Genomic DNA, 25,771 nt, shown 5'->3' on the forward strand with positions numbered 1-25,771 from the left:
CTCTAGGGTACAGATGTGGGGACCTGCATGAAAGACCCCCTAAACTTATTTCTACCAGCTTAGGTTAAAACTTCCCCAAGGCACAAAGTCTTTGCCCTTGGATTAGGTAAAACGCTGCCACCACCAAGTGATTTAACAAACAATCCGGGAAAGGACCACTTGGAGTTCCTATTTCCCCAAAATATTCCCCCAAGCCCTTACATCCCATTTCCTGGGGAGGCTTGAGAATAAACAAGATGAGCACAAACCCCTTGGATTTTTAAGACCCAAAAAACCCAGTCAGATTCTTAAAAATCAGAACTTTATTAGAAGAACAAAAAAAGATAAGAGAACAACTCTGTAAGATCAGAATGGAAGATAAGATAATTCAAAACACCAAGTCCCTCTAGGCAAAACCTTAAGTTACAAAAAGACACAAATACATGAATACACATTTCCTCCAGTACAGCGAATTTACAAGCCAAAAACCAAAGAAAACATAACGCATTTTCTAGCTAGATTACTTACCATCTTTACAGGAGTTGGAGAGCTTGCATCCTTGATCTGTTCCTGGCAAAGGTATCACAGACAGACAGAAAACTTTCCCACCGCATCCAGATTTGAAAATATCTTGTCCCCTCCTTGGTCATTTTGGGTCAGGTGCCAACCAGGTTACCCGAGCTTCTTAACCCTTTACTGGTAAAAGGACCTTGCCTCTGGCCAAGAGGGATTTTATAGCACTGTATATAGAAAGGTGGTTACTCTTCCCTTTATATTTATGACAGGCCCTGTAGCAAATTGCCAGCACTGTTGTGGTGGGTCCCATGCTTTTTCTTCTTATGGGAGGGGGGAGTCAGGGCATTATCTCTCGCCCTGTTCTTGGGCATCAACTGCCTCGCTAGTGTCCCAGAGAAGGGGGAGGGACCTGAGCCCCACCCTCTACTCTGGGTACCAGCCCAGGGGTCCTAGGAATAGTGGCAAAGTGCTTGAAACTGTGATTCCTTCCCCGGGGCTACTTCCCTCTTCGTCCCTTCAGTTTCTTGGGCTTCCCGCCCTCTCTCCACTTGGGTAGGGTTTCTCCCAAACCCTTGTGTCTGGGGTAACCTGATGAAAGTAATAGGCAACAGGTTTAAAAGAAACAAGAGGAAGTGCTTCTCCACTTAACGTACAGTCAACCTGTGGAACTCATTGCCAGGGATGTTGTGAAGGTCAAAACTATAACTGGGTTTAAAAAGAATTAGATAAGCTCATGGAGGATAGGTCCATAAATGACTATTAGCCAAGACAGTCAGAGATGCAGCTTCAATTCCCCCGTCTCTGCCAGAGGTGGAAAAAAGCATTTGAATGGGGTGTCCCAGCCGCAGTCTCTACTGTTGAAGCTCTTCAACTGTGGATAAATAATGAAAGAGTCATTGGAGCAGGGGAACTGGATCTGAGGTCTTCCACCTTCCTGGACTACAAAATCATTCAGACTCTCAGTCTCTCTCTCTTTGGCTTAAGGACTATTTAAATATTTATCCACAATGGAACAGTCATTGGGCCAGAGAGAGCGATGATGGACCTATTTATGTTACTTTACATTTTGCCAACACAAAAAAAAGGCATCACCAGGAAAAGCTTTACTCATCACCATTGTGATGAGATTTGATAGTGAAGTAAAAACCAGGAGCTTTATTGATCAGGCCTGCACTGCTCGGGCATCCATACAACACTGATGGAAGTCTCAGGCATCAGATCTCCAGATTGTAGGATAGTTCTTTAATGGATCTACTCCAGTTCACAACAGCAGAGGATCTGGGCTCATACAGTCTATCCATCATGCTAGGGAATTTTGCCATCAGTTAATGTTAACATGATTAATTACTCACTGAGTTAGTGGTCCTGATTCCCCACTTTGTAACACCTATTTATAATCAAATAATTCCTAATTTACACTGGTGGGATTGTAAAGAGAATCAGGCCACTTGAAGTCTTTAAATCAAGATTTGAGGACGTCAGTAACTCAGTCAGAGGTTATGGGTCTATTAAAGGAGGTTCTGTGGCCTGCGATGTGCAGGAGGTCAGACTAGATAATCGCAATGGTCCCTTCTGAACTTAACTCTATTATGGAGTTAGACCATCATCGCCTCTCATCTATTACTTCTCTTCTTCATCATTTCAGGATCTACCTCAATCTTCTTACATCCTGGAGGGAAGGAAGCTTGTTTCCTCTCTATCTTCCTCCCCTTGAATGGTGAGTATCTTCTTTCTGCTGTCATCTCCCAGCCCCTTTTTGGGTGCAATTTTCCCACCACAATGCATGAATAGTTCAAACCACATTGTACACTGTGGCAGACAGGAAGAACATGGTCCCTGGGTGGTATCTGGGTGGAGCTGGCCTGTTTCCTCCATGCCCCCTGTCCATTCCCATATATCACACTCAATAATAGGGATTGGTTCTCTTTAACAGCCAGTCATTACTCTGCTTCAATTCTGCCATGGTCTGGAATGAGGCTCTCCATGACAGCCATGTATGGCAACTCCAAATCCTTGAAAAAGTAAATACCAAACATTGAGGGACTTACTGAATTCTTACTGAGACAAAATTCCAATGACGTTAATGGGGCTACTGACATGGGTCATGATGATGCCCAGTGATTAACAAACAATTGAATTTAACCCCTGTCCTGACCCTAATCCCCACACCTAATGTAAATAGATTTATAGCATGGAGTGACATCACTCAGCTCTAGAAACTTATTCCATAGCTGAGTGCAGTTGGAAATGTCATGCATGCTGCAACCATGCTGGCTGCCATCTCTCCTCTTTGACGGATCAGTAAGACCTCAGCAGTTCAGTGACTGTGGTATCCTAGTGTAAATATACACCATCTATGTGCAGAAGATCCTGTCTCCCTCTAGTGTCTGGACAAAGCAAGTATAGCAGCCTGCCATTAATTGACATGCAAAGATGTTATTCCTTTAAGTCAAGTGGCAGAGTCCTCAGATTTTATTACAAATGATTCTGGATTTAATATCTTAGAACTAGCTAGCTAGCTACCAAACAATTTATCCTATACATATCTATCTTATATGCTAAGTGTTAAAATATTTGCAGATGACACCAAACTGAAAGTGGTTGCAAGAACTTGGGAGAACAGGTTTAGAATTGTATGAGTCATTGGAGCTGGCATTGTCACTCTGGGCATCTTATTGATCTGGGTACTTTTTAACCAGCTCCTTATTGACCCTTCATTGCACTCAGACAGGGAGATGACACAAACATCTATGTTTTTTAGGCTGCCCTGAGAGCAAACTTAACCCTTTCCCCCTGACTGGGTAGTCATGAATCCTATAGGGGAAAATGTGGTAACCTAGTACAAATATGCACCATTTATGTGCACAAGATTCTGTCTCTGGACAAAACAAATATAGCAGCCTGCCATGAATTGACATGCAAAGAATGTTATTCCTTTAGGTCAAGTGTTAGAGACCTGAGTTTTTTGTTACCGGTGATTCAGGACTCTATACATTTTGTAGATAGATAGATAGCTTCTACATATCCCCATACACATCAGTCTTATATGTTTTTGTTTATAAAATATAAAATAAAATATCAAATATGAAACCAGACTGGAAAGGGTTTGCAAGTACTTGGGAGGAATGCTTTAGAATTCCATGAGTCATTGGAGCTTGTATTGTCTCTCTGACCCCCTTGTTGATCTGGGTCAGTTTCAACCAGTTCCTTAATGACTTTTCATTCCACCCAGACAGGGAGTGACACACACACCTATGTTTCTCAGGCTGCTGTGAGAGCAAACTTAACCCTTTTTCCATGACTGGGTAGTCGTGAATCTTATAGGGAAAACTGAGGCACACATAGGGCTCATAAAATATTACAAAAAATCCCACTTCATCACAGGCATACTAACAGGAGTATTATATGCAAGACATGAGAAGTAATTGTTCTGCTCTACACGGTACTGGTGACCATGCAGATGGAATATTGTGTGTGCATTTGGGCACCACACTTAAAGAAAGAAGTGGACAGTTTTGGCAGACAGTGGGTGGAAAGGATCCAGGAATGGTAGAATTTTAGTTTCCAGCCCCAATGACCTGTCCAGAAGCAAATTTCTGCTGCCAGGGAGCAAGAGTGGGGAAGCAGAGAGGAAGAAACTGCATCTTCCTGAATCAGAAATCCTTCACATGGCTGGTCCTGGGATAGAGTAGCAGAGAACCACCACCTCTCTGATGAAGCATAGGAACAGGTTGCTTGTAGCCATGGAGCCTTGAATAACACCATTGGGGTCCAAGTCATCAATGAGAAGCCTTGGCCCACCTGTAGAGTTACCTTACCTAGGAGTCATTTCACCTAATAGAACTGTAGTATGCAAATTATCAGCAGGGAAAGACTGAGGATTGGTTGAGTTACCTCTGATGTCACCATGGCCCAACTTTAGAGGAACCTGATCTACTGACTTGGCCATGTGGAAAACTTATTCTGAATCTAATGATTAGACACAACTTTTCTTAACAATTTAGCTTCATTAAAACCTAATATCTTCAAATGTAGCCTACAAACTTATTTGAAATGAGGATGAACACTGTGGAAAGTGTGAAGAGTATGTTTATTCCAGTTTTAAGATCACTTGGGAGAAAGCAAGGAGATGGCAAAATCTCAGTTTCAAGCAGACCACTGTCTTAATTATTATATTCTCATGAACTAATTAAGGTATTTGCTTGCAAAGTCATTCAAACTCCAAGAATAAGTAAGCCAAGATCAAGGAGGATACACAGTATTCTTCAGAGCAGGGGTGCAGTGTATTTTTAAGGCTTTGGCTTGGTGTTCTAATTTTCCTCCAGAATGTGTCCAATGGCCAGAGGTAGACAACACCGAGACTCTGCACTGCAATTCAGGGAGTCCTGATTCTGATATGCATGAGTTCAACAGGCACACAAAGAGGAATATGGACTATTCATGTGAGTCAGTTTACAAGCTCATATTTCCATGATTGGTCCATTAATATATATATATATATATATATATATATATATATATATATATATATAGGTTTAAAATATCTGTATTCTTGGGAAAGAAAAAAATCTACAGACAGCTTTTCTGAAGGCTTCCTTCACCTCCTTGTTTCTCAGGCTGTATATCAGGGGGTTGACCAATGGAGTCAGGACTCCATAGAAGACAGAGAACACTTTGTTCAGGTGCCTCAGTATATCAGAGCCTGACACCAAATACACAATGACTAGTGTCCCGTAGAAAATTGTCACCACAATGAGGTGAGAGGAGCAGGTGGAAAAGACCTTTTTCCTCCCAGTGGTGGAAGAAATTCTCAGGATGGTGGAGATGATACAAACATAGGATGCCAGGATCAACAGAAATGGAGGCAATGTAAAAATGGAGGAATTTATGAAAGCAGTAACTTCCACTGTGTGGGTATCACTGCAGGACAGTTTTATTACTGGGCTTAAATCACAAAAGAAATGGTCAATTTCATTGGGGCCACAGAATGTTATCCGTGAGGTCATAGATATACAGATGGCCATACATATAAATCCACCTATCCATGACCCGACCACCAACTTGATACAGAACCTGCTATTCATAAGGGATGCATAATGCAGAGGTTTGCATATCGCTAAATAACGATCATAGGACATCACAGATAAGAGAGAACATTCAGCGGCTGCCAGAGAACCAAAGAAATATAATTGTGTCAGGCAGCCACTAACAGAAATGGTTCTGTCCCCAGTCAGGAGACTGGCCAACATCCTGGGCAGGATGGTCAAGGAGTAGCAAGTCTCCAAGCAGGACAAGCTCCCCAAGAAGAAGTACATGGGGGTGTGAAGGTGCTGATCAGCCACAACTAGTGCAATTATGAGGATGTTTCCGGCCAGAGTCACAATGCAGATCACTAGAAACAGCAGGAAGAGAAGAATCTGCAGTTGAGGGAAAGTCCCAAATCCCAGGAGGATGAATTCTGTGATGGTTGTTTGATTTTCCTGGCATCTGTTCATTGTTGGTTTCATCTAGGGGAAATAAAAGAAATTCTGCAATTTATAGCGTAACTTCTATTTCAAAACACTAAGCATTTCAATTCCGACTTCTCCCTGCTGGTTCCATCCCAACGGGTGAGTGAAGACACCAGATGGTGATGACATTTTGGGGAAAATTTTCCTAAGGGCCTAAGTGTAATCACCTTGAAAACGTTCCTATTGTCTGGTATCTCTATGGTTGAACACATCTCAGCTGCAGAACTCCTGACCATACTTGTATATTACTTTAGCCACAATGTCTGAGATTATAGGTGAAGACTAAGAAAATTAAATGCCACTTTCCTGACCTCCTATGAAAATCCCAGCCAAAGGCTCATACCTAATTTGGTATGTTGGGCTCATACCTAGTTTAGCCATACTTACATTTCAGAGTCCAGCAGATTCCAGTGGAGTGGACACTAGAATTCAATTCCAGAAACTTGGGTTTTATTCCTGGCTCATCCACTCCCAGACCTTGAGCTTGTCCTTTCCTCTCTCTGTGCCTCTGTTCCCTCCTCTGTGAAATCGTTGATGACAATACCACTTACCGTTTTCTTAATGTGATTTGAGGTTTATGAAACAAGAGCTCTCAGCATATGCTCCATTGCTCTTGTGTAAAATAGAGATGCTACTTAAGACACTTGACAAAGTTCTTTAATATCTCTGTTCATGAGTGCTGTATAACTTAAATGCTATAAAACTGCTATGCGACCATGCATAACTTTCAATACAGAATAGGAAGAGAACCTAACCATGCCTCACAGTCACAGCATATGTTTATATTTCCATCTCAATTTCTGCAGAAATGGCATCAATTGTTCTTTTAATAGCACTGAACATTTCTAGACATTTCCCTTTTTCCCTTCATTCTGCAGGGATATCTCTCTCAAATCTCTCCTAACTAGAATCAGATAGTTTGTTTGTTTATCTTCAAGGATATGCACCATTATTTCTGAGAGCCACACATCAATAAAAATTGATGGATAACATTTTCAAAAGTGCCCAAAACTATCCATGCACATAAACCTGCAGACAGGACCCCCAGTACCTTTGAACATCTGGCCCTGAGACAGCATGCTAATGAGCATAGGGGGGATAACTACATTAAGGAGGTCTGCCAATACTTCCTTGGCTAAGGCTGCTGTGACAGTTTGGGGAATATATGCTTTTCCAGTTGTTAATTCCATTTGGTTTTATGAATGTTATTTCTACTGTAATCATCTTTCTGGATGAGATCATCTCTTTGGTACCAGGAAACATGTACCTGGTTGTGGAGAAGCTATGCCTGGAAAGCAGTGAGAAAGCCATTAAGGACCATCAACACTGAATGGCTCACCGCTGGTGAAGCAGTGGGAGTGTGCTGAGAGATACAGAGCTAGGAACAGTGACCAGTTACTACCTAGATCAGGGGGCTCAGCAGCACATGGGATTCAGAAGCTGGAGCCAACGACAACAGTCCAGAGTCAGTTCAGAGCGGGGAACAGGACCAGGATGTCACAGTTGCATCTAGGTTTCTGCTGTGACTAAAATTTGAAATTGTCCCGTAGACAAACCCATAGGGACATTCTGTCATCCAAAGAAGAGAACTCACCCCTCGCAGGATCTGCTGATTTCTAGAGTCACCTATGAGACACAAGGATTCTGATGACCATCAGAGATTTGCTACTAAAAGCACTGTTGTCATGGTTTGTTATTTGACTCTCACTGTTTTTGTAACCTCGTTGCTACTGCCAGAAAGCACAGATAGGGTTGAAATTTGGCAATATGATGGAATGACGTCACATATGTGGAAATATGTTCTTGATCTGTTCAACATAACTACAGATATAATCTGACACACAATTAATGCCCAAGCCCATACATGCCCTCACCCACCACACTCTCTCTCTCTCATTCAGGTGTATATGCCCTAGTCATGAGAATCTAATAATTTTCCAGTGGGTGCAGGAGAATGACTCACATACAGTGGGAACATGAAATGCAAGAAATGGGATCACTCAGAAGGAAATTAACCCAGTTTGGAATGTTGCTTAAACTAGAATGAATGGACTGAGGTTTCTGAAATGCTGAAAGTGTTTCAATGGGACTTATTCACCTAATTGACATAAAGGGAGATTTTCAATGGCAAAAATAGGGCAGACAGGTTGAAATTCCAAACATTGGCCATGACTGACTCAGTTGAATGTAAAATCTATATAGTAAGATTCCAGGAGAGTGACTCTGTGTGTCACTCTAAAGCATACTAAGCCTGAAAAACCAAAGGGATCCTGTAAAATGTGGCAGCATAGACCAATAGCTAAGGATGAATACAAAAGAATACCGTAAGTACGTAGGGACAAAATCAGAAAGGCTAAGGCACAAAATGAGTTATACCTAGCAAGGGTCATAAATAAGAAAAGGAATTGTAAGTACATTAGGAGCAAGAGAAAGATGAAGAAAAGTGGGGGTCCTATAGCTGTCAGGAAAGGAGAGCTAATAATGGATGACATCGAGAAGGCTGATATATCAACACAACCATGTACACAATAAAACAACTACCACACACAATAACCCCAAGCACACATAGCCCCTCACTGCAGTGCACATCTACACAAATTAACACAAATGTCCCAGTACAACACGAGAAATACACAAATGAACACAACCACCCACACAACTCAACCAGCACACACAATAACCCCAAACACCACTCTGAACACTAGAATTTCCGTTGAATCCATATGAAATGATGGAAATGGTTACAAGCATGGTTCACAGCTCTTTCTGTTTAGATTATCACCTGGTTCCATTATCACTGGGATAAACAGTCTGTTATTGTCCAGTTTTTAAATTCTCAGCCATGTGGGTTTTTTTTATCACATGTGAGTTTACAAATTACACTCTTATGACAGCACAGGCTTTCAGCTAGTAGAGAAGAAGTGACCAGATTGCCTCCAGGAATAGAAGCTTGACAAGTGACCTGGCTGACATGGCAGCTAAATGGCAGGTAACATTTAGAAGAAGAAGGATCTCAGACATATTCGAAAAGATTAGCTATAACTTTTAAAAGCTGTTCATTTATCCCTAGTGGATAGAGATCAAGATGTTGCCCTCCTTTGCCCTCCTTACTCTGATTCCTCCCTTCTTTACCCTCACACTTTTCTGTTCTTTTTTTTTATTCTCCCATTACCTTTGTTTGTGTGTGTGTGAAATCAATAAAATATAAATAAATCAATAAATAAAAAGAAATGTGCACACTTAAAAGTGAATTACTGTAACTCAGTTAACATGAAAAATAAAATGAAGATTTAAGCTTTTTGAGGAGTTAATAAGGAAACAATTCTCCTCTCACTTACCCTAATATAAATCAGGAATAATTGCACTGAAGTCAATAGAGATGCACTGCTATAAACCTGGGATAGATGAGAGAAGAATGACACCAAAAGAGAGGCATCGTCTTCAATTTTTAATGTCTCTCTATAAATTCATGCCCAATGCACCTGCACAGACACAGATTATCACTTTCACAGCACCATTCCCCATGTGCTGTGTTGCCATCACCTCCATATATAGTCTGGTGACCACGTGGGAATTATTCCCAAAAAGCATCTGCTGCGATGTTGCCCAGCAACTGGAGCCATCCTTAGTAACAACTGACCAAGAGGTCAGCCTTCCATAACAACACAAGGTTTTCTTCTCCATCTGATACAGGGATGGGTTTTAGAACAGAGAGCTTCAATCCGAGGAGACTGCAAGAGCTGAGGAGGGGGCTATTGGTCATCAGACAAAGCATCAGAGAGGTGCAATATGATCATCATTCCGTAGCCATTGCCAGTCTGGAGCACCAGGGTTATTGGTGACCCTCCATCATCCTCATTTCATGCTAGGAAGCAGATTCAGTCCTGCTGTATTTCCAATATCTTTGATGGAGTTGGACCATCATTGCCTCTTTCTTATTACTTCTTTCATTCAGCATTTCAGGATCTCCCTTGTCTTTCCGCATGATGGAGAAAAAGGAGATTTTTTCCTCTCTTCCTCCTCCTAAATGTTGTATATCTTTTTTCTGCCTTCATCTCCCAGCTCTTCCTGGGGTGCGATCCTCCCTCCACAATACATGAATAGTTCAAAGCTGTTGTATACACTCTGGGATTCAGGAAGAACATGGCCCTTGGGTGGGATCTGGGTGGAACCGTTCTGTTTCTTCAGCACCCCCTGTCCTTTCCCATGTATCACACTCAATGATAGTGATTGCTCCTCTTTACCAGCCATTCATTACTCTGCCTCCATTCTGCCATAGCCTGGAAACAGCCTCTCCAATATGTGTTCTCCGCGACAGCCACATATGGCAACCCCAAAATCCTTTCAAAGTTAATGCCAAAAAGTGAGTGACTGAATTCTTATTCAGGCAAGCTTCCTGTGACGTTAATGGGGCTACTCACATTGAGGATCGAAGATTCACAGGCAATTGAATTTTGACCCCTGTTCTCACCCATACCCCCCACCTAATGCAACTAGATTTATAGCAGAAGAGTGACATCACTCATCTCTAGACACATCTCCCCAGAGTGCTGCTGGAATTGCCTTGCACGCTGCAACTATGCTGGCTCTGGTCTCTCTTCTTTGGTGGATCAGTAAGACCTTAGCACTTTAGTGGGTGTGGTAACCTAGTGTAAAGATCACCATATATATGGGCAAGATTCTGTCTCCCTCTAGTGTCTGGACAAAACAAAGACAGCAGCCTGCCACAAATTGACATGCAAAGAATGTTATTACTTTAGGTTAAGTGCAGAGGCCTGAGTTTTTGTTACAGGTGATTCTGGATTCAATACATTTCAGAGAGACAGAAAGTATCTATCTACCCCCATACACATTTGCCTTATACATTTCTGGTTATAAAATTTGCAGGTGACACCAAACTGAAAGAGGTTGCAAGAACAGCTTTAGAATTCCATGAGTCTTTGGAACTTCCATTGTCTCCCTGACTCTTCATTCCATGCAGACAGTGAGTGACACACACATCTATGTCTCTTAGGTTGCCTGGAGAGCAAATTTAACTCTTTTCCCCCCAACTGGGTAGTCACTAAGCTTATAGGGGAAACTGAGACATGCATAAGACATGCATATTACAAACATTCCCACTTTGTCACAAGTGTATTAATAAGGGTATCATATGCAAGATATGGCATATGATTTTTCAGCTCTTCTCAGCACTGGTGAGGAGTTAGATGGAGTAACCTGCAGCACTAGAACTTGGGACCACAAGGGTTCTAGGTTGCTGAAGCCTCCACAGACTGCCCACTGATCTTTCTTCAGACCTGCTCCTGAGAGATCATAGACTCCAGCTTCTGACCCAGCCTGTCTCCTGGTTTGCACTCTGGCCTGTCTCGGATTCTGACCCTCGAGTACCTGACTCCCGACTGCCACTAGGTCTGACTGCTCATGACCCAGGGGCGACAAGTATTGTGTCCAGATTTGAGTACCACACTTTAAGAAAGATGTGGACACCTTTTATCAGGCTGTGGGTGGGAAGGATCAGAGAATGGCAGAATGTTAGTTTCCAGCCCCAGTGACCTGGCCAGCCGCAAACCACAGCTGTCACGGAGCAAGGGGGGAGAAGAGAGGAGGGAACTGTGTCTTCCTGAGTCAGAAATCCTTCCCTTGGGCTGGTCCTGGGACAGTGTAGCAGTGTCCCCATCTCTGATGAAGCACAGGAACAGGTAGCTTGTGGCAATGAAATGCTGAATAACACTGATGGGGGCCAAGTCATCAGTGAGAACTCTTGGCCCACCTGTAGAGTTACCTTCCCTTATTCAGTCATTTCAGGTAATAGAACTGCCACATTCCAATTAGCAGGAGATGAAGAGTGGGGATTGGTTGATTTACCTCTGATTTCACCAAGGTCCCGACACAAAGTGACCTGAGCTACTGACTTGGCCATGTGTAAAATGTATTCCTAATCTAGTGATTTGACAAAATTCTTTTTAACAATTTAGCTTCATAAAAACATAGTGTCTTCAAATGTAACCTACATACATATTTTAAATGAGTTCTTACATTGAAGAAAGTGTGAAGAGAATGTTTCATTCCAGTTTTAAGATCACTCGGCCCAAAGCTAGATATGACAAATGCTAAATTTCTTAAGGATCTTATTTTAATTATTTTATTGTAATGAACTAATTAAAATATTTACTTGCAAATTCATCCACTCAAAGAATAATAATCCAAATTCAGGGAGGATGCACAGTATTCTTCAGACATTAGTGTGGGAGTGAGGGTCCAGTGAATGTCTAAGGATATTCCTTGGTGTCCTAGTTTTCCTGTAACACGAGTCAGAGGGCCACAGTAGGCAATACCCAGACTCTACACTTGGATTCAGAAAGCCATGATTCTGATAATCATGAATACATATATATAAGCCTAAAATCTCTCTATTCATTTAAAAGACAAAAAATATAGGACAGCTTTTCTCAAAGGCTTCCTTCACCTCCTTGTTTCTCAGACTGTATATGAGGGGGTTGACCAATGGGGTCAGGACTCCATAGAAGACAGAGAACACTTTGCTCAGGTCCCTCAGTACATCAGAGTCTGATACCAAATACACAATGATTAGAGTCCCATAGAAAATTGTCACCACAATGAGATGAGAGGAGCAGGTGGAAAAGGTCTTTTGCCTCCCGATGGTGGAAGGGATTCTCAGGATGGTGGAGATGATACATACATGGGATGTCAGCGTCAATAGAAATGGAGGAAATGTCAATATGGAGGAATGTATGACAGCTGCACTTCCAGGATGTGGGTGTCACTGCAGAATAGTTTTATTATTGGACTAAAATCACAAAAGAAATGGTCAATTTCATGGGGGCCACAGAATGTTAATTGTGACATCGTAGATAGTAAGAAGGCAGCAGACATAAATCCAGTTATCCATGACCCGACCACTAGCTAGAGGCACAACCTGTCTCATTCATCCAAACCACCTTGGTCTTCACCTCCCCATTCTGTGGCCCCAACAAAATCGACCATTTCTTCTGCAATGTGCTGTCGGTGCTCCAGCTGGTTTGTGCCGACACATCCCGCAACAAAATGTCCAACATCACAGTCACTGTGGTCTTCCTCGCCACCCCGTTCATGCTCATCCTCACCTCCTATGCCCACATCATCGCCACTGTCCTGAGAATGTCCTCACCAAGGAGCAGGCACAGAGCCTTCTCCACCTGCTCCTCACATCTTGTGATGGCGACACTCTTCTACGGCTCTGGCATGGTCATATATCTGCATCCCAAATCAAACTACACGCTAGAGAATGACAAGCTGCTGTCCCTCTTCTATACCGTGGTCACCCCCATGATGAACCCCAACATCTGCAGCCTGAGAAACAAGGAGATGAAGGGGGCACGGAGGAGGAGGGTGGCTGGGAAGAGGTTGCCCCCATTACAGAAAGGGTTTTGCCTCAGGCTAAATTAGAACCCAACCCTGAAGCCACTGGAGTCAATCACAGTGTTCCCATTGACTTGAAAAGCAGCTACTTTTCACATGCCCAATTTAAAACATAGGGGAAGGATAAACTGGTGGTTTAGAGGAAGTATAATCTGGTGGTTCTCACCCTACCCTGAGATTAAGAAAACCAAGATTAAATTCCTTGCTCCGCTAAAAGCTTGCAGGGTGAGTCACCTACGGCAAGAATAAATCCTTTTTTAAAAAGTCATGTAGGGCCAGATTTTCAGCAGTATTTAGGTGTCTAAAGAGGCAGATAGTTGCCTAATGAGATTTTCACAAGTGCTTAAGCATGTTAAGCAACTATGGCCAGATTTTTAAAGATGATTAGACACCTAGTGGGACTTTCAAAAGTGCCAGGGAGTCTAACACCCATTGGAATAAATGGGATTTAGGCACCAATCTACATCTTTAGGCATATAAATATCTTTTAAAACCTGATCCCTAACTCTCTTTGATTTCTGTGGGAGATAGACACCTTGTAAGATTTTCAAAAGTGCCTATCTGAATTATTAGGTACCTAAATTCCTAGAAAACTCTGGCTCTCTCTTCATCCCTTCTGTGCAATGGGGACTGACTCAGAGAGGATGTGGATAAAATGGGGATAAAAAACACTTCCTAACCTCACAGGGCTTTTAAATAATGATAATAAAATAATAAATAATAATAATAATAATAATCCCCATAGGTATGAATGAGCAGTTCAGGAACACGTTAGGAGTGCAAGACATCACGATCCATGACATCCAGAAGACAGCGCCTTTAGGCACTGTGAGAATTTTAAGGAAAGTCAAAGAAGAACGAGTGCATTTGAGCATCTAAAATGCAAGAATTTTGCAGAGGTTTTAACAGAAGTACTGACTACCCAAACCTATGTTTGTGGTCAGTATTTATTGGTGACTCGTGGAGGTACATTTTAGACACTAGCTTTCCCTTATTTATTCTAAAAGATCTTGTATGTTATGAAGGCTATTGTTAAACAAACAAACAAAAAAACATCACCAGGATGTAACATTGAGGGAAAATATTAAGAATAATAATTGGAGCACTCATGAAAAAGTATGCATGTGTTTAAATTTAGTAATGAGAAGTCATTACTTTCCAGAATCCTACACATGATGATATGTAATTTGGAGAGGATAGCTAGCTAGATAGATGGATATTTAAAGGGTCTGGATTTTCAGAAAGTGCTGAGCACCTGCCTTTTGGAAATCAGGCACCTTTAAGGCTTTTGAAGTTGGGATCCCAAATTCACTAGTCCCTTTTGAAAATCTTAGCCCAGCCTGGTTTCTAGGAACATAGGCCAGATTCACTGATATCCTCTGACTACTCCACACCACTGATGGAAATTGCGGGTATCTCTACACTACAAACACCAGAGTGACATAGCTGCAGCACTGGTAGTGTAGACACTTGCTACAGTGACGGAAGGGTTTTCTCTGTCGCTGTAGTAAATCCACCCCCTTGAAAGGCGGTAGGTAGGATGATGGAAGAATTCTATACCGTGCGTCTACACTGGGGCTTAGGTTGGCTTAACCATGTCTTTCAAGGCAGTGCACACAGCAGCCGGAGAGTTAGACCCAATGGTCAGATTGCTGGAAGGTCTCAAAACATTTTCTTGTGTTTGAATGTCCCCAGGCTTTGGATCTGGATTGTGCACCTTGGAATCATTGCTGCTGAAAACTGAAGTGAGGAGATTTTCACTGAAATATCCAGATTTCTTCTTCTTCTAATGTTCTGTGAACAATAACAGCCTTCACTCCAATCACTTACAGGCTTAAAACCTGAGCACAGAATTAAGAAGTTAGAACTGATCAGATTTGTTTTAATGTCTTCATAAATATGTAAACAAATAAAAACGCACAATTCAGATTGCTTTGATTCCTTGGGAATTGTATTATGTCTTTCTTCTGATTATTTAGAAATCTGCACCATGTTTGTGAATACATTTATGAGTGTCATGGCTGTGCAGAAATCTGTAAAAGTTGAACCAAGAGTACAGAATAGCATCTCCCTGAGTCTGCAGGGAGCCTGAACCAATCTCCCTGAGAGGGGAAGCTTCCCCGAGTCTGACCAATGCAGCAACATCTACCCGAGTCTACAGGGGGCTTGAAACAATTGCTCTAAGATGGAGACATTGTGTTGTTGATAAAATCCTATTTTCCGAAAATCCTTTTGTCAGGATATTTTTCAAAAATTCTAATTTAGGCATCTTTGAAAATCCACCCCCTGTTCCAATTTAGTGTGAAGTATTAGGAAGCCATGAGACATACCCAGGAGATTCCTGATGCATTTATTGAATGTTCAATGGACAGCACAAAAGAAGGTTGTGCTGTCTTATTACAAACATCCCAGGGCCAGTGATACAGAAATTAACTAGCAAAAGAAGAGGACTTCATTACAAATAATAGGTCAGATTGTGATCTCAGTAGGAAGACAAAGGGACAGCTCCCCAGATGGCTTAAATCATTGGCTTCTTTGGAGTCAGTTGGCCAGATCCCCACCTGGTGAAAATCAGTGACACTCCACTGGAGGCCAATGGATGAGCTAGATAGAAAAAAACAAAATGTATATAGCTCGAGTCCCAGCTACAAAAATGCACTTGCGCCACTGTAGCCCTTCTGATGAAGACACTAAACTGATGGGAGAGAGTTTGCCCAATGGCTTAGTAATGCCACTGCCACAAGAAGCTCTCCTGCCAACATAGCACTGTCTACACGTGGGAGTTAAGGTCACTATAACTACATCGCTCAGGGGTGTGGATTTTTCACACCCCTGAGTGACGTAGTTATACCAAAGTAAGTGTGTTGTGTCGACCTGGCCTGCGACAGCATGAGAATGACTCTATAGCCTGGTGGTTTTAGAGCAATTACCTAGGAAGGGAGTGGCCCAGAATCCCATTCCTTTCCCCTTTTGTTATTCAGACACAGTGGAACAGCTTCAGTAGGAGGACTGAGGGAGCACCATGTCAGAATATCCCATAGCCCAGTGGTTCGGGCACTCACCTGAGAGGTGGCAGATCTCTGTTCAAATCCCTTCTTCCCCACAGGCAGTGGGGGGACTTGAAGAGGAGGGTCTCCCGCATTCCAGGGAAGTGCTCTAAGATTTGGGCTAGAAGTCACTATGGCATTCCTCTTCCTCCCACCCCAGCTTCTTGCAAGAAACATGTTAGGCTCCTAACTCAAAGAGAAGGTTCACAGCTGAGCATCCCAATCAAAAGTAGGCACTGAACTCCCTGCAAGGGGCTGGGCTTAGCACACAGCCCTCTCCTTGGCATTTCCCATGGACTAACTCCGTCAGCTCCTAGCATGTGCTGGCTTTTATGGATCCCATTCTAAGTGAGTTGTAGCTCACAAAAGCTTATGCTCAAATAAATTGGTTAGTCTCTAAGGTGCCACAAGTACTCCTATTCTTAGGTGTCTATCCCTCCCATTCATTGCATAGGGGCCTGGGCACCTAATTCAGGCTTTGTGATCCCAGTGATTTTCTAGACACCTAAAAGTTCAGTGTGGTGACTCACCTAATACTCAACAAACAGAAGGAAAGAGGGTTGTAAAGTGTTATTGTCACACACAGGACAAGAAAAAATATTTGGAAATTAACAAGCAAGAAAAAACTCACCATGATAAATAACAGGCCAGATTCTAACCTCAGTGTAAATGTGGAGTAACATCATCAGCTTCAGTAAAGTTACTCCACGTTTACCGGGGGGTGTAAATGAGATTGTAACATGGCTCACAGCTGGGCCCAAAATTCCTTTCTTACTTCTTTCCCTTTGTAAAGTAGGAAAGGCCACAGAGAAATCTTGCAGACACATTTGTTTTCCAGGCAGCTGTACTATGATTCTGCACAGTGTACATTTCTGTGTTAGAGTGGTGTCATGTGAGCACTGACTAACAAACATGTATGTATATGTAGCTTACAAATTCTGCGTATCTATCTAGGGTGGGATTCCCAAAGTATTGAAGACATATAGGAGTTAGGTGCTCAAGTCACTTTTGACGGAATATGCTCTTTGTACTCCCTTAACACATTTTAAACATCCCACCCCTTAGGGCTTTGTTTATGGCCCATTGATAGAGTATCTAAGCAGCCTCTGTTGCCAGGGCTCATGATTTTACTGCCAGTCTCATGAAATTTGGCGTTTCTCTTAAAGCCCCAGCTTCAAGAGTCTTGAGATTTCCAGCGAACCTCACCTTTCAAAGAAGTAAGATTCTAGCCGTCATGGTTGCAGAGGAAAGCTGGAAATGTGACATCTAAATGCTCAGGAGACAGAAGATGAATAAGCCTCCCCGCAACAATGTATCTTTTTTCAATATCTCAGGATTTTTAAGCCATTCTCATCATTTTTTCAGACCTGTCTCATTAAATTTGCATTCTTGGGGTGGAGTTTATAGGCTTGTTTTTGGGTCAGTCTACCCTGCAATCGTGGGATGTGATTTCAGCTGGTGTAGACAGTCCCCAGCGAGCTTTATTCTAGCGACCAAGTACTGGAGCATTAGCGCTGCGGCAGGGCTCGCTTCAGCTGCGACTAGCCATGCAAGTAAGTTCACCGGGTTCCAGCTGGGCTGCTACAGCCCAGCCTGAAGCACACGCTGCTGCAGCTCCATTGCTCGGGTACCTGAGCTGGCTAGATTAAAGCTGACTCGGGTGTGTCTACACGAGCTGCAGTCACACCCCGTCATGGCCGCGCAGACATCCCCCTCGCTGCAGCGTTAGCTCGAGGCCCAACTCGTTTTTAATTCTGGGTAATTTGTTTAGGCAAAACTTTAAAAAACAAAGTAACAGTATTTTTGTAAGAGCTCCTTTAAGCAGTTAGAAAGCAATAACATGTCTTTTTATATTTTATTTTATTATTGTAAAACCCTTCTTTGCATGAGGGTTTTGTATAACATTGTTATTCCTCAGGAACTTATTTCTTCACAGTTTACATTCCCTTAAGCTATTTTTACCGGGTGTTTTCTTACTGTGCAAGGCACTTCAACAAAGAATTACTAAAATCTTCCTTTGTGTCAGAGATGATAGTTAGGGAAATTAAGTAAACAGCATCTTTTTAAAATGTAAAAACATGCTTATATTATTTTTAAAATTTGTGATAGTAAAGACTGGGAATGTCGTGGGGTTCTACCCTAGAGAGGTGAAGAACAGGGCCTCAGAGAGACTGAGAGGGCTCCATGGGGCAGCTAACCCTGAACTGTGACAATGTACATCAGTAAATAAGCTCCATAAACTAAGGCTGGGTTATTTCACTGGTGTCTGTGTGCAGGTTGCCCCTGGGCTTGTGACAGCCCAATGCTGGGTCCTTGATCATGTGCAAAAGACAGAAAGGTTTTATTTAGCATCGCCTGCTGCAGGGGAGGTGCCACTTTCAGCCATCTCACTCAGCAGCAACAGGCAAGACACTGGGAGTAAATTGAAACAATAGCCCCGTATCACGCCCACCTTCCCTCAGGGAGGGTCTGGCCAGCACCAGTCTCTAGTCAGTTCCTGCTCCCAGCCAGGCCTCTCTCACATACTGAGAGCTGGAGATCTGCATCCCCTCCCAGCCAGCTCCCAACTGAGCTGGGCTTTCCCCTGTTAGCTCCTCCCTCCAAGGCTGACACCTCTTGCAGGTGTAGTGGTATATAAGCGTTGTATCAACCAGGCAAGGTACTAACAAGCTTCAACAGGACTTTATTTTCAAAGTGGAAACCTCTTTACCAAGCTGCTGCTGCACCCTCTGTAGCTCTCTCCCAGCCTCTTAATTCCTCCCCCATCCTTCCTGTTTCCTGTCCTTTCAGACTCCCAATTCTAATAATTACAAGCAACATCTAAACACCACAATAAGAACATAAGAATGGCCATACTGGGTCAGACCTATGGTCCATCTAGCCCAGTATCCTGTCTGTTGACAGTGGCCAATGCCAGATGCTTCAGAGAGAATGACCAGAACAGGGAATCATCGAGTGATCCATCCCCTGTCGTCCAGTCCCAGCTTCTGGCAATCAGAGGCTAGGGACACTCAGAGAATGGGGTTGCATTCCTGACCATCTTGGCTAATAGCCATTGATGGACCTATCCTCTGTTACCCTGGCATCCCACTTCCGAGGACCAATCATCTGCAAGTCATCTGGGGAGAATGATTTGTGACAGCAGCTCTTGCTAGCAGTTCTCAAGCAGCATCGTCTCTCTCTCTCTGTGATTTCTTTGCTCTTCTTAAACTCTATGATTAAGACTTTGGACACGTGCCAACATTGTGGTTAAGCACTTGCTGCTGCATTCAATGTCATGACCTGCTGCTTTACTGCTGTTCACTATTTTTGCATGGGTATGTTATTTTTCTACCCCAACTTGATGTCTACATGATATGCCCGCTTTCAGTTAATGGTGTTTAGGGCTATCTCTTGTTTTCCATTATCATCCTCCATGAACTGATGTAATTATTTTTTTAATCCAGTTATACTTTTGGCCTTCACAACATCTCCAGGCAATGAGTTCCACAGGTTGACTGTGTGTTGTTTGAAGAAGTACTTCCTTTTGTTTGTTTTAAACCTGCTGCCAATTAATTTCATTGGGTGACCCCTGGTTCTTGTGCTATGTGAAGGGGTGAATAACACTACCTTATTCACTTTCTCCACACCAGTCATGATTTTATAGACTTCTATCATTCCCCATCTTAATCATCTCTTTTCTGAGCTGAACAGTTCCAGTCTTTGTAATCTCTCCTCATACGGAAGCTGTTCTATACTCCTAACCATTTTTGTTGCCCTTCTCTGTACCTTTTCCAATTCTCACATATCTTTTTTGAAGTGGGATGACCAGAACTGCACACACTATTCAAAGTGTGGGCACACCATGAATTTATATAGTGGCAATGGAGTGGGACAGAGTGACTGAGCCCACAGCAGCTCATTATCCTCTTCCTGGCCAGTGTGGGTTTGTATCACAGTGTCTAAGTGATGTACATAATCAAATTCTATTGAGATCTGGGCTAGATTATTCAAAGTGGCCTAAAGGAATTAGGCAATCATCTGACACTGGGAATTGGGCAAACATCTTTAGGTCCTTCTGAAAATCACAGCTTAATTATGCCAAAGTTATGCAGCACGACTTTCCTAAAGGCCCTCTTCACCTCTTTGTTCCTTAGACTGTAGATGACGGGGTTGAACATCAGGGTGACGACCGTGTACATAGGGACAGAGCTTTATGGAAGCCTGGGGACTGCTCTGTGTATGGCACCACATACATGATAATGATGGTCCCATAATACAGACTCACCACCAGTAGGTGAGAGGCACCGGTGGAAAATGCCTTCTGCCTCCCGGCAGCGGAGACAATTTGCAGGATGGCTGAGAGGATAAGAACGTAAGACACAATGATGAAGAGGAAAGGGACCAGGGTTACCAGGGAGCAGGAGACCAGAATGATCATTTCCACCAGTGGGCTTTTTGCCCAGGATAATTTGAGCAGCTCCTCCATGTCACAGAAGAAATTATTAATTTCACTGGAGCCGCAGAAGCTTAGGTGGGGCACCATCCCCACTGCTAATGCACTGACTGATATACCAGTTATCCAGGAGGCAGATACCAACTGAAGGAAGACCATGAGGTTCATTATAATCTTATAGCTGAGTGAGTTGCATATGGATAAATAATGGTCATAAGCCATGACTGCAAGAAGGAAGCACTCTATGCAAGCCAAAGCACTGAAGAAGAACAACTTCGTGATACAATCCCTGAAGGAGATTGTCCCATCTTCTGCCAGGAACCCAGGCAGCATCTGGGGACAAAGACTGAGGTGTAGCAGGTTTCAAGGAAAGACAAGTTCCCCATAAAGAAGTACATGGGGGTATGAAGGTGCTAATCAGCCACAACTAGTGCAACAATGAGAAGGTTCCCGGCCATAGTCACAATGTAGATCACTAGAAACACCACAAAAAGCAGAATCTTAACTTCATTCAGGTTCCCGAATCCCAGGAGGATGAACTTGGTGATGGATGTTTGATGTGCCCATTGTATATGTGCCACGTGTTTTCTGAAAAGAAAGAAAGAATTTAATTAAACAAGAAAGATCTTCTCTCTCCAAATATGTCCTTGTTATTCCATCCCTTTTAACTTTATTCAATATTTACTGAAGGTCAAATTTTCAAAATGTATTTAAGGGCCTAAAGATTCAGTTGGGCACCTAGTGGGATTTTACAACACTTCAGTACCTAAAATTCATTGATTTCAACAGATATTAGTTGTTTAGATGCTTTTGGAAATCCCACTAGGTATCTAAATACCTTTAAAAATATGACCCATAACCCATTTAAGTGCATTAGTAAATCCAATTAGGCACCTATCTGCATCTTTAGGCACCTAAATACCTTTGAAAATCTGTCCGTTAGTGTATAATACATTTTCACCCGACCTGATGAAATATGACAGTTGTTACAACAATTAAAAATACGTCTGCTAATATGACACCAGAACTTCACAGAAGGACTCTTTTTGGCTACCTCTGTAAAGAGGAAAAAAAATAATAACAGAGGCACGTGGCAGCAAACCCCAGAGTGACCTACCTATAATTTCTTCAGCAACATACATAACACATATTGGTAAAATTCTCACTCCACACCCACTGTATTGGTATAATGGGGTCTTAGTTGAACTGGTCCAAAACAGTTTTTTCAATGGGAAATTTTTAAGTTTTCAGAAAAACAAACAAACAAACAAATAAAAAGACCTTGACAAGAAAGTTTCTGGCCAAAAATTAGAGTTGCAGTGCCTCCTGGGATACGTAGTTTGCTCCACATGTCTCCGTTCTCAAGGGTCTGGGATCCCCCTGTCTGGAATACACCTTCCACAATGCAGCAGGAACAAGGACTCCATCTTGCACAGCTATCCCTCACTAAAATGGCAGACCATGATGCACTATGGGGGATGTAGTCCAGCAGGGGAATCCCAGCTTGGAAAGGAGAATAGGGACACTAAGAGCAAACTACAACTCCCAGAAGGCACAGCAACTCCTATTATTTAGGTAAAAACTTTCAGTTTACGGCCAAACTGTTTTGATAAAAAGAAAACAAAAACAAAAACAAAACGGAAATTTTCCTGCCTTGAGACTGCATAGAATCATAGAATATCAGGGTTGGAAGGGACCTCAGGAGGTCATCTAGTCCAACCGCCTGCTCAAAGCAGGACTGATCCCCAATTAAATCATCCCAGCCAGGGCTTTGTCAAGCCTGACCTTAAAAACTTCTAAGGAAGAAGATTCCACCACCTCCCTAGGTAACGCATTCCAGTGTTTCACCACCCTCCTAGTGAAAAAGTTTTTCCTAATATCCAACCTAAACCTCCCCCACTGCAACTTGAGACCATTACTCCTTATTCTGTCATCTGCTACCACTGAGAACAGTCTAGATCCATCCTCTTTGGAACCCCCTGTCAGGGAGTTGAAAGCAGCTATCAAATCCCCCCTCATTCTTCCATTCCGCAGACTAAACAATCCCAGTTCCCTCAGCCTCTCCTCATAAGTCATGTGTTCCATTCCCCTAATCATTTTTGTTTCCCAATTTTTCCACAACCTTCTTGTAGTGGGGGGCCCAGAACTGGACACAGTACTCCAGATGAGGCCTCACCAATGTCGAATAGAGGAGAATGATCACGTCCCTCGATCTGCTGACAAAGCCCCTACTTATACATCCCAAAATGCCATTGGCCTTCTTGGCAACAAGGGCACATTGTTGACTCATATCCAGCTTCTTGTCCACTGTAACCTCTAGGTCCTTTTCTGCAGAACTGCTGCCTAGCCATTCGGTCCCTAGTCTGTAGCGGTGCATGGGATTCTTCCATCCTAGGTGCAGGACTCTGCACTTGTCCTTGTTGAACCTCAGATTTCTTTTGGCCCAATTCTCTAATTTGTCTAGGGCCCTCTGGATCCTATCCCTACCCTCCAGTGTATCTAGCTCTCCTGCCAGTTTAGTGTCATCTGCAAACTTGCTGAGGGTGCAATCCACACCATCCTCCAGATCATTTATGAAGATATTGAACAAAACCAGACTGAGGACCGACCCCTGGGGCACTCCACTTGATACCGGCTGCCAACTAGACATGGAGCTATTGATCACTACCCATTGAGCCCGACAATCTAGCCAACTTTCTATCCACCTTATAGTCCATTCATCCAGCCCATATTTCTTTAACTTGCTGGCAAGAATACTGTGGGAGACCGTGTCAAAAGCTTTGCTAAAGTCAAGGAACAACATGTCCACCTCTTTCCCCTCATCCACAGAGCCAGTTATCTCGTCATAGAAGGCAATTAGATTAGTCAGACATGATTTGCCCTTGGTGAATCCATGCTGACTGTTCCTGATCACTTTCCTCTCGTGTAAGTGCTTCAGGATTGATTCCTTGAGGACCTGCTCCATGATTTTTTCCAGGGACTGAGGAGAGGCTGACCTGCCTGTAGTTCCCCGGATCCTCCTCCTTCCCTTTTTTAAAGATGGGCTCTACATTAGCCTTTTTCCAGTCTTCCGGGACTTCCCCCGATCACCATGAGTTTTCAAAGATAATGGCCAATCGCTCTGCAATCACATCCGCCAACTGCTTCAGTACTCTTGGATGCAACGCATCCGGCCCCATGGACTCGTGCTCATCCAGCTTTTCTAAATAGTCCTGAACCACTTCTTTCTCCACAGAGGGCTGGTCACCTTCTCCCCATGCTGCGCTGCCCAGTGCAGTAGTCTGGGAGCTGACCTTGTTCGTGAAAACAGAGGCAAAAAAGCATTGAGTATATTACCTCTTTCCACATCCTCTGTCACTAGGTTGCCTCCCTCATTCAGTAAGGGGCCCACACTTTCCTTGACTTTCTTCTTGTTGCTAACATACCTGAAGAAACCCTTCTTGTTATTCTGAACATCTCTTGCTAGCTGCAACTCCAGGTGTGATTTGGTCTTCCTGATTTCACTCCTGCATCCCCGAGCAATTTTTTATTCTCTTCCCCGGTCATTTGTCCTGTCTTCCACTTCTTGTAAGCTTCTTTTTTGTGTTCAAGATCAGCAAGGAGTTCACTGTTAAGCCAAGCTGGTCGCCTGCCATATTTACTATTCTTTCAACACATCGGGATGGTTTGTCCCTGTAACCTCAATAAGGATTCTTTAAAATACAGCCAGCTCTCCTGGACTCCTTTCCCCCTCATGTTATTCTCCCAGGGGATCCTGCCCATCAGTTCCCTGAGGGAGTCAAAGTCTGCTTTTCTGAAGTCCAGGGTCCGTATTCTGCTGCTTTCCTTTCTTCCCTGTGTCAGGATCCTGAACTCTACCATCTCATGGTCATTGCCTCCCAGGTTCCCATCCACTTTTGCTTCCCCTACCAATTCTTCCCGGTTTCCGAGCAGCAGGTCAAGAAAAGCTCTGCCCCTAGTTGGTTCCTCCAGCAGGAAATTGTCCCCTACACTTTTCAGAAACTTCCTAGATTGTCTGTGCACTGTTGTATTGCTCTCCCAGCAGATATCAGGGTGATTGAAGTCTCCCATGAGAACCAGGGCCTGCGATCTAGTAACTTCCGTGAGTTGCCGGAAGAAAGCCTCGTCCACCTCAAGCCCCTGGTCCGGTGGTCTATAGCAGACTCCCACCACCATATGTGCCCCTGGGTAAAATGGGTATGAAAAGTGTCTCACATGCCTTGGCACTCACTTTGCAGAGGTGTAAATGATCGCACAAAGCACAAGTAGCGTTGCTCCCAACATTATTTGTGCTATGGAAAAGTTCAAGTTTCTGCTGAAAACCAAAAGATTTGGGGCAAAAATGCAATTTGCAGTGGGCTCCTGAGGTCCCCATTCTCCTTTATGAGTTGGGATTCCCAGCTGGACTCCATCTCCCACAATGCACCACAGTCTCCCTTTTAGGTGAGGGGAAGCTGTGCATCATGGAGGCCCTGGCCCATTGTGGATGATAGAGGTGTGAGGAGCAAAGTACAGCAAATTGTGTTTCAACCAAAACACAATTTTCCACTGTAAACAGTTTTGATTAAAACATTTCAACCAGCCCTATATACACAAGGCAGTTGTGAATCAGGCCTTGAATACCCGTGGCATAGCACTGTTTTTAATGTGTGTCATTTGCAATGGTGTGTGTGTCTGCCTGTCTGTAGATCCTGCCCACAAATGATTCTCGAGCGTGTACATGTCAGCGCCAATGGCATGGGAAGGATGAAGCCAGGCTTATACCAATAGGAAGAAGGTTTCAATCCAGATCTTCTTTGACAGCCTTCACCTAAATGTGCCTGCTCTATGGCAGGGCAATCTTGGAAGGAATAAGGGGAAAGTAC

The 25,771-nt window shown here is 43.2% G+C and overlaps 1 protein-coding gene and 1 pseudogene across 1 annotated transcript; both read right to left on the bottom strand.

Moving 5' to 3' along the window:
* Window positions 1–4,705: 4,705 nt before the first annotated feature.
* Window positions 4,706–6,002, bottom strand: LOC140898000 (olfactory receptor 10A7). Its single transcript, XM_073311367.1, has 2 exons — window positions 5,069–6,002; window positions 4,706–4,863 (listed from the first exon to the last, which is right to left on the bottom strand). Exons 1-2 carry the CDS (start codon window positions 6,000–6,002, stop codon window positions 4,706–4,708), a joined length of 1,092 nt encoding a protein of 363 aa, XP_073167468.1.
* Window positions 6,003–20,535: 14,533 nt separating this feature from the next.
* Window positions 20,536–24,075, bottom strand: LOC140898174 (olfactory receptor 5AP2-like; annotated as a pseudogene).
* Window positions 24,076–25,771: the final 1,696 nt, after the last annotated feature.

The sequence above is a fragment of the Lepidochelys kempii genome, chromosome 14, assembly GCF_965140285.1.
Source record: "Lepidochelys kempii isolate rLepKem1 chromosome 14, rLepKem1.hap1, whole genome shotgun sequence".
Taxonomy (NCBI): Eukaryota; Metazoa; Chordata; order Testudines; family Cheloniidae; genus Lepidochelys; species Lepidochelys kempii.